The sequence below is a fragment of the Callorhinus ursinus genome, unplaced genomic scaffold, assembly GCF_003265705.2.
Source record: "Callorhinus ursinus isolate GAN/ISIS: 27379988/994484 unplaced genomic scaffold, GSC_fseal_2.0 scaffold23, whole genome shotgun sequence".
Lineage (NCBI taxonomy): Eukaryota > Metazoa > Chordata > Mammalia > Carnivora > Otariidae > Callorhinus > Callorhinus ursinus.
Window position 1 is genome coordinate 10,532,356 of NW_027397085.1, and position 10,197 is coordinate 10,542,552.

Genomic DNA, 10,197 nt, shown 5'->3' on the forward strand with positions numbered 1-10,197 from the left:
TTTTTTTTTTTTAATTTTTTTTTTATTTATTTGACAGAGAGAGACAGCGAGAGCAGGAACACAAGCAGGGGGAGTGGAAGAGGGAGAAGCAGGCTTGCCGCTGAGCAGGGAGCCCGAAGTGGGACTCGATCCCAGGACCCTGGGATCATGACCCGAGCCGAAGGCAGACGCCCAACGACTGAGCCACCCAGGTGCCCCAGGAACTGACCAAGTTCTAAGACAGAGGCCAAAAGACCCACATCTGATGTGAGTTTATTAATGTACATTCCACTACCCAAACTAAATAAGGTGCACCTGTGAGCTTGCCAGCCACTGAAAATACCACCAAATTACAAAGAATAATAAAATTAAATTTTCATTTTCCACATGATAGCCTATGAAATTAGTTAAGAAAGCCAATTTGTCAGTATTTCCACTCTCCCTCCCACATCTCTCTCTCCCACATCTCTACCTCTCCCCAGCCCCCAATATCAGTACAAACCATTTGGGCTGAAAGGTTCAGTGGAAGTAAGTACCATAATCAAAATTATATCGACTGTGTCCAAGAAAGGAATTGATGGGCTGGCAAAAGAGTACAAGCTTAGGGTACAAATTCATAGGCTCTCACAGACACATGGGAGACAGTTATGAATTCAAATCATTAAATAAGCAATGAATGCTCTTCATTAAGAGAAGTGGGGGGGTCCACCAGAAACTGCACACAAGTTCTATACATTGAAGTGTGACTTAACTGTATGTGTGCCGCTGACCACGGTCCTGAACCAACATTTTACCTTCAGAGGAGGGATTTTCTCTCCTATCTATCCTTCCCAGGGATTATGAACAAGTGTGCTGAGTGTGTGAGAGAGTGTGCTGAGACAGACAGGCATAGAGAGGGAAAGAGACAAGTACACAGAAGCTGCTGAGGATACGACTTCTGCTGAATCTTATGCTTTAACCCAAAACAACAGTACCAGATTTAAAAAAAAAAAAAAATCAGACAAAATATTGGAAACATAAGAGAACAAGAATCTCTGAACTGAACAATGCAAAGTTATATAAATAGCGACCTGAACAGGAGCGTAGGGCAGCGCACCAAGTTGGTGAGAGGGAAACAAACTGCAGTCCCTGCACCAGCTCTTGAGTTATATGAAGTGCTCCGAGATTATTTTTATTTTTGCCTTAAAGGTTGACATGTTTACACTGCCCCCAAAGGAACAAAACAAATGGGGGGGGGAGGGAGGCCACAATTTACATACATGAATTCTTGCACTTTTTAAAAATATGATCACACTTCCAACAGATCTCTCTGCGAAACTGGGGTGGCCCCTCGAACACCTGCCTTGTCCCACCTGACCCTAATGCTTATATGAACCAAAGCTGGCTTCCAGAAAAATCATTTGACATGTCTTGTTACTCCCTTCTCAGCCTCCAAATCATTACCTACGACGCTTAAGCTCATGGTCATCTCACCAGCCTCTCTACATGGTTGACATGCTGCCTTCTGACTAAATCCCTGGGCACAGCTAGTAATTTACATGTGCACAGAGTCTTTTAGGATATTATTTAATAAATGATCACTAAGAGCAGGTTCCATGAGTAAAAGAGAGATAGTATCTTAATAGAAGGGTTAATGAACCATACACCATAGAGCTTTCCTGTTAGTACATTATAAGAAATGCTCTATGAAATTAAAAGTGATAACTATGTCACATATCTACCTACTCATGAATGAAAGGGCCTGTGAGGTCTAACAACAAAACATGCTGGTAGCATACTCCATCAGGGAAAGGACCTCTAGGCTTTTAACTATTCCTGGCTATGGTGTGGACATCGTGCATAAACCAGCTCTTCCATACTCAGTAGTAATAACAAATGCTATTACGGAATGCATACTATGTGCCAGCCATCATCCTGGGGACTCTATAAAACGTCTCATTAATTCTCATGACAACCCTCTGCAATGAACACCGTCATGCCCATTTTACAGATGAGGAAGCAGTCTCAGCATTAATAACCTTTCCAAAGTCACACAACCTGTAAGTGGCTGAACTGATGTCATTAGTCTGTACCTTCAGGCACTACTGACCCTGACCCCTAGAGCAGAGAAAAACTGGCTGCTAGCCCTGATGAGATAAAGGAGAGGAGGACAAGCCCTTTCCAGACAACACTACAGATTGTGATAATGGGATTATAAATGGCATGGGGTTTCTTCCATCTAAAAAGCATAATCATCTTTTCTAAGATATAAATGTGCACGCATGCATACGCATACACTGCACTCGGTTTTTTCCAATGCCACGCCACCTTGTTATGGATCCTCCTCACTGTGAGAAATTTTCTTTTCTTTTTTTTTTAAGATGTTATTTATTTATTTGCCAGAGAGAGAAAGTACAAGCAGGGGGAGTGGCAGGCAGGACCCTGGGATCATAACCCGAGCCGAAGGCAGACGCTTAACTGACAAGCCACCCAGGCGTCCCTGTGAGAAATTTTCTAACAAGCTCTTTCTACAGTTTATCATGTTTGCACTCCGTATTACAGTTCTTCCATATCCCTCCTTAAAGGGACAAACTGAGAAACAACTGGATTCACTCATACGTAGTATCCACTAAGTCTGAGGGAATACACAGCTTTATCACTGACTGTAAAACAGTGGCAAAATATAAATACTTGACTTTTCCCTAGAACACTTCAGACCAGAGGTGGAAAGGGCAAAAGTCCTTAGTTCTCTGATGCTGACCCTTCCTCCTCTAGAAAAACACAAGCAAACAAGCTAGACTCTCATAATGTGTGTTAGCTCACAAACACCACACTTCCCATCAACAGGGAAGCTCATACAATCTAAGGGCAATTTCACCTTGTATTCACCTTGGGTAAATGTTTTCCTACAATTTACTGTGGAAATGAACGACTGAAAGGCCCTCTTCTCAGTCACCATTCCCGTTAATAAAGTTTTTCCTCCAAGAAAATAATAGGCTCAAGGCAACATGACACTGAAAAGGAACATTAATACTCACACTACCATAATCTCTTGAAGAGCTAAATTCTTCTTCTACGACATGTCCGATGTGCTGATCTGGAGAACCTGAACTACCAGGAATGAGCCCCTGTCCCATGTACACACCATTTATTAAGATGCCCTCTTCTAGGTCAGCAACTCCAACCCTGAAACGTTTTAGGGCTACACAAGCAGTTCCCAACAGCTGGGCTTCATGCTTCCCACCTTCCCAAAACACAAATCTTATCATACCACTTCCTTGATTCAATCCTTCAATGGCTCCCAGTACCCTTGGAATGAAGTCCAAAAGGTTCTGGATGACCTACAGCATCTCTCTCAAGCATCATCTGATGCTATGCTCCCTCCTCCATGCAAAACAACCTACAGACCCACCATACTCTCTCCTGCTTCACAGCCTCCTGCTCTCTGCATCGCTCTGAACCCTTCCCTCCTCCGAGCTATTTCCCACTCATCTGTTAGGTCTCAGCTCAAATATCACCTCTTCTGTGAGGCACTTCTCACCTCCCAGATTAAATGAGTTACACGATACGGACACACTCCCTCACAGTCTGCTCCTCTGTATCCATTTATCACCTTTGAAACCAACTAATAATTGTATGTTTAGGGACTATTTCCCCCAACTACACTAGAAGCTTTGTGAGATCCAAGCTATCTCTGTCTCATCCACTCTCAGCCCCTTCACGCTGAGGCTGGTGCCTCATAAGAGTCTCATGCAATATATATTGCTTGACTGATTCTCTGAACTCATGGCTCTCTTAAATAGTGAGCCAAAAAAGGAGACTAAATAATAAATGCACCAAGATTTATGCACTACTTTTGTTCAAATTATGTAGCTGCTGTGATTAATAAAATACAAACTCAAGAAAAGTTTTACTGAGGGGCGCCTAGGTGCCTCAGTCGGTTAAGTGGCTACCTTCGGCTCAGATCGTGAGCTCGGGGTCCTGGGATCAAGCCCTGAGTCAGGCTCTGCGCTCAGCAGGGAGTCTGCTCCTCCCTCTCCCCCCGTCCCCACTCTACCCCTCCCCATGCTCATTCCCGCGTGCGTGCACGCTCTCTCAAATAAACAAAATCTTTTAAAAAAAGAGAGAGAGAGAGAGTAGTTTTACTGAATCCATGGTTGCTTTTTGCTATTTCTTTTCTCAACCAATCAACACCAGAAATTCATCTGCTACACCACTATCATGTGCAGGAATCCCACACACACCCAAACTTTGCTAAAAGCAGTACTCAAATTCAAACACTACACAAACACAAAGACGTCCCATAACCATGCCTATTGTAACACAGGAAACTATTTCCCAACATATGTCAACAAAACAAACCCTTTAGTGTCACAGAGTATAAATGAGCCACTTTATATCAAGTTGAAAATCCTTTCAACCACTAAGACTTGTTTTCGGCCATTCTAAGAATCCTTCCAAGTTTCAAGTTCTAATACACACTGTGAAAAGGAGACTTAATGCACAAGTCCCTTCGAAGATATTTTGAATAGAACCTCAGTGATTTGGCTTTGTTCAAAATTTACCTGGATCTTGGGTATCTGGGTGGCTCAGTTGGTTGAGTATTGGATTCTTGATTTCGGCTCAGGTCATGATCTCAGGGTTGTGAGGTCCAGCCCTGCATCAGACTCCATGCTGGACATGGGGCCTGCTTGAGAGTCTCTCCCTGTCCGTCTGCCCTGTCCTCCCCATTCTCCCCTTCTCAAAAAACAAAACCAAAAACAAAAAACCTGGATCCATGAGATATTTTTATTAAGAGATCTAGAGGTCTGAGCATAACACACAACAGACAAAAACAAATGAATACACATACAGTCACCCTTCAATCAAATGCACAACTATTTTCAAAGATGTCATTTTTTTCCTTATTCATTCAACACATATTCGCTGCGTCCCTACAGTATTAGAGGTACTGTGCTAGGCATACGGAACAAAATCCCTGTCCCTGAGGAGTTCAGCAAAACAGCAAATAGCACCTGAGTACTTCACTAGTGCTGTCACCAGTTGCTTAGGGAGAGGACAGGGCAAAGTGCCTAAAAGTCTATCTGAGAAATGTGATCAGAGGAACAGTCCTCCAATCTAGATCACTGTAGATTGACAGAGCCCACTACCCCTCAAAACCCACAGACTCCACATGCACATGCTTAAGAAAGCAGCAGAGGGAGTCAGATGCAGTTTATTAAACCAAATGATATGCGCCATCTCTAACTCTCCAGTGTTTCACTTTAAGTACAAAAGAACTACAGTCCGTGCCTTCTTAAACCATTGCTTTTAAGCACCAAAAGCGTAAAGGGCTGATTTAAGTCTATAATCCTTAGTAAGTTCACACACATACTGATAGTAAGATAAAATATAAAATACTACAAGACACTACTAGATATATTCAAATCAGCTTTAACAAGGTTGCCAAAAAAATTAGCACCGCAATTACACAGTGCTAATTTTTAACAAGTGACGCAGTAAGTTACTGTAAAAAGAAAAAACACACTTTGGAAAGCAAGGACTCTCCCAAGCTAGACATAACAATTTCAAAATCTAAATGAACCTCTTCCCATTTTATGGGTTGCACTTAAGCCTTTTAATGCTTTATACTCAGGGCCTTGCTGTAGTATAACTAACATTACACTAACTTTGCCCTGCCATAATACAACCTGATACAAATAAAATGTTTCCCAGCTTATGCTAATAAAATGAGAATAACCTGAACAGACACAGCCTCAGGTTCTCTCAAAGCAGCAGGTTATTTACGTATAAATAAAAATAATAAGCCAGCCCAAGTTCATACTTCCATTTCACAAAATTTTCATCACAAATTAACTTGAAAAATTAGTATTTACTTAGCACTTAATGTTATATGTTAGATACCGTGGTAGGATTAAGTTAAATGGCATGTATAAAATGCCCAACTCTTATCATTATTATTCCCATTTAATGGTGCAAAAACCAGGGCTTACATGAGCTGAATGGTCCACAATCCCACATCTAGCTAATGTGGCAGCGCTGGGACACAAACCCAGGTCTTCGCACTAAACTTAGTGTTTGTAACCTGACTCAACCCTCTCGAACGGTGTTTATAGCTACGTGGATTTTCTCAAGAGCAGGTGGAGAGCTTACATTAGATTCTCAAAGAAGCCCACAATCCCCACAAAAGTTAAAAATATCACTGCACCATATGATCACCTGTGTGGGGAAAAAAACAAACAAAACAGAAAAAGCGCACTGGACTTCAAGGCCTTTCACCAAGACTCTTAACTCCTGTACTCCCCGAGAGGTAAAAACTCCACAGTTACAGTTGCACTTTAAAATCCTCAGAGCAAGTCAAGATTTCCACTCCTGGATAATTTCCAGTAACCCCTGCCACAGAGTAAGTTACACAATAAATTGCAATACTGTATCAGTTTACATCCAATTCTGAGATTTCACAATACTGACCAATGTTATTGAGTCATTCCACTTTCCAAAATGTGTTTCCATCAACCAGTCCTCACTGCACTGCCTGTGAAATAAGTTATCATTATATGCACTTCCAAGAAAGTCAAACACAGTCACTCTAAGGCCAGGCAAAAAATCAGCTACAGAATCAGGATCCAAAGTGAGAAGTTCCCTACTGCCCCCCTCCCCAAGATATGCAAGACCATGTCATTTACACCAAAGCATCCTCTCCTAGCTACACAGAAAACAGTGGGCATCTTTTCTACTAATGACAACAATAAATGAGAATCCAGTGGTAAATCACTGAGTTAGGGCATACCCCCAGCTGCCCAATGACAAGTGTGCTCCTCCTGAAAGTTGAGGCAGGTATCACAGGGTAACACCTGGCACATGTCTGGCATCTTCAAAATGAGAGGCAACCATTGAGAGACCCTGACAGCTCTGTGGTAGGTGTGGCACTCAGCTTAACTCCTGGCATCCTGTCCCTGTCCCTAGGATCAATCTGAATGATCCATCCCTCCTAAATTCCTGATCAGCAAAAAAAAAAAAAAAAAAAAGTATTCATGTGGAAATAAACTTGACCTTGAAGTTAACTGGTTCAAACCCCTCATTCTACAGATAAAACTGAACGTCCGAGGAATGCAACAATTCACCCAAGGCCTCACAACTCAGGAGCAGGGACAGTTCTAGAAAGGTCTCCAGACACCTGTCCAGGATCCTTACAATCCTCCTGGGCATTGGGAAATCAGTCGGGGTTACTGTCAGAAGGCTGGCCATTGACCTGACAGCAAGAACTTCACTCCTCCACCTCGTGCCAGATCCATTCTTTGCGTCCAGACTGAGGTCCCTGGGGGCCAACGTCAGGACACCGACCTCAACTTGCTTATTCTGCGAGACAAAGACAATTACTTATTAAAGCTAACCCCATCGGAGAGGAGAAAAATAGAATTCTGACACTGAAGAATTAACTTCACAAGGAGTCTATGTTAGAATGATGTTTTATTTATAACCCTGCCTGACCAAGATGACTTCCGCACAACCACCCTCCAAAGCAAACAATCTTAAAGATAATGAAGAACCCTATGCTTCCTGTGCTCCAAAGGCCGAAAAAAAAAAAAAACAAGGAAAGCAGTGGAGAGGACACCGAAGTCATATGCTCAACGTGTCGGGACGCGACCCACAAGTTTTGGAAGAACGTACTTCCAAGAAACTAGGATGGACACAGCCCCCCTCCCCCGCCCCCAAAGAAAATGAGAGGTTTTCTATCCAGTTTGAGGATCAGTGTGCATCTACACACCCGGCAACAATCCGAATGGGCGCTGCAGGCGGGCATGTCAACGCCGCGGACGGAGAGCTGAGAGTCCCCCTCTCTCAGAAGACCGACGCTGCGCGGAGCAGCCAAAACCTCCCGCAGGGGATCCCGGGGGGGGGGGGCGTCACTGACACGCCTCCGCGCAACTCCGAGGGTACTGCTCCCACTAGTCCGCCAGGACCCACACACCATCTCTTCCCCTCACACCCATCCCCTCACCACATTCCCCCTCGGCCCGACAGCTTCGGCGGGAAGCAACGCCCACTTCGGAAAACGAGCTCTTAGTTGTGGGGACAAACTAGGCGTCTCGATCACATGCATTCCCAGATCCACCGTAGCAGATACAGACATTAAGGAGTTTGCTGCTTTGACATCTTGAAAAGCACACTATCAGCCAGCACCTGAAGACACACACACACACAACAGAGGTAAGAGCCACGGGAAGTCAATAACCCACCGGGAGGCTCCTAACTGCCATCACCCCGGCCTCGGGGCAGGGCACCTGGGTCCCTCCCACTCCTCATGCCCCGGTGCGCCCTGCCACCAGCCGCGCGCGGGGCGGAGAGCTGAGGTCTCCCGATAGCCGGGACCCGGAGGGGGAGCGGGGGAAGGCGGGGCCCACCTCCTCATCCTGCTCCTCCTGGGACGCGCTGCTGCCCCGGGGCGCGGGTGGCGCGGTTCCTCCGGAGAGCTGCGGCGGCGGCGCACAGACTCCAAGCTCAAGTACCACGCGCGCGGGAGCCCAAGCGACGGGCTGCTGGGCGCCGCCCCGCGGCGGCGGCAGCCGCGGCTGCTGCTCGCCGGAGAAGCCGCCGGGCTCCCCTTCCTCCGACAGAGTTTCTGAGCCCGAGGAGGACTCGGCCGAGGAAGCGCCGGGCGAGGACGCGGCGGCCACCGCAGGGGCGGGAGCTCCCGGGCCGTGGCCGCTGCAGCCGCGAGGTACCGGCTCCGCCGCCTCCGAAACTTTCTCCCCCATTTCCCTCTCGAGCCCAAAGTGCGGCCCGAGGGGCGGCGGGGACGCGGCGCGCACTCAGCGTCTCCAGGGAAAGCTGCGGGCTGCGCGGCTCCAGGTCGCTCTTGCTGACGCTCCCGGGCTGCGGGGAGCCCCGCCGGCGACTACATGGCCGCAGCACGGCCGCCTGAAACCGCCGCCAAGTTATCAGCCGCCCAGACTTGGCGGCCGACGGGGGCTCCTGCGCGCGAATACAGGCCAGCTCGAGTCCGCGCTCTACGTTCCACAACCCTTGTGCGCTGCGCCCGCGCGGCCGGGACTGCGGCTTCGCCAGCAAAACCTGCCTCCGGGCAGGAGCGGGGCCGGCGGAGGAGACGGGCAGCCCAGGGAGCCAATGGCAGGGCAGGCGCGCCGGTGGGCGGAGGCTGCGGCGCCCCCGGCCGCACGGGCGTCAGGTAGGGAAGGCGGGGCCGAGGCTCGGACTACTGGATCCCGCCGGAGCGCTTGGGGCCCCAGGGACTCGGGGGAGGAGGGGGGGGGGACCCTGGAGGGTGGGAGTGGAACCCGGAGTCGGAGCCAAAGGCTGGAATTCCGAACTTGGCGGGGGAGCGGCTGGCCGTCCTTGGAACGCAGTGAAGAGACGGCTGAGGGGGCGATGAGACCTTGAAGAAGAACTGGACTTTGTTTCAAAAAAGTAAAATCGAGAAAACGGACCAGAAGAAAAGTAGTAGGACTTTAGGAGTAAATACTTTAGGAGGAATACACACACGCTTGCTGGAGGAGAAAGGAGGAAACTTCGTGCTATACTGACTGAGTAGATCTAAACGGGACTGATAACCAATCCGGAATTCTTCATTTAAACTCCTTAGGCCTCAGTTTCCTCAACTGGAAATGGAGACAATACCTGTCTTGTCAGGCTATAAGCTGAACATATCTATCAACTGATAGATAGTTATTATGTACACACACACACACATATATATGTGTGTGCCTCAGCAGCGCGCCTGGCTTGGAAACATGGATAGTTTTCCAAAGACTATTTTCTTTATTTCTGTGTATAAACTAAGAGTTTAAGTCAACTACTTGTACCTCTGAAAGGGAAGAAAATAACAAATAATGCCCCTATATTTAACTGGGAACAACAATGTGCCCAGTACTGTGCCCAGCCCTAAACAAAGTTGAATTAGAAAGGGCTCTGTGTCCCTAACAATTGCCTGTCTCTCCACATCAGCTAAGCAAAGCATGAAAAGAGTTGGCATTTCCAGTTTACTTTCTCCCGGCTCCGGATTGTAAACCAGCAGGAAGCAAGACCAGGTGCTTCACTTTCCTAACCCCTAAGAACTAGGAGAAAAAACTTTCACCAAAGGCAAAAGAATCACCTTCCGGCCCTCCCTTGGGCTGGAAAATGCATCCTTCCGGGTGATTTGGTGACATATTTCTTGGAAGCCAGCACTTGGTTTAGGAGTGGGAAATAAATGACTCCTTACTTGCCTTCACCTCAGAA

At 46.9% G+C, this 10,197-nt stretch overlaps 1 protein-coding gene across 5 annotated transcripts in view; it reads right to left on the bottom strand.

The window, feature by feature from the left end:
* Positions 1-9,149, bottom strand: part of MAST4 (microtubule associated serine/threonine kinase family member 4) — a 546,892-nt gene extending 537,743 nt beyond the window's left edge. For 3 of the 5 annotated variants that reach the window (XM_073905392.1, XM_073905391.1, XM_073905390.1), the window contains exon 1: positions 8,364-9,149. In XM_073905392.1, the coding sequence (XP_073761493.1) occupies positions 8,364-8,717 (354 nt within the window). In that variant the 5' untranslated portion in view covers positions 8,718-9,149. The remainder of the gene's footprint in view (positions 1-8,363) is intronic. The other 2 variants (XM_073905393.1, XM_073905394.1) reach the window with 2 other exon arrangements.
* Between the last annotated feature and the right edge of the window lie 1,048 nt (positions 9,150-10,197).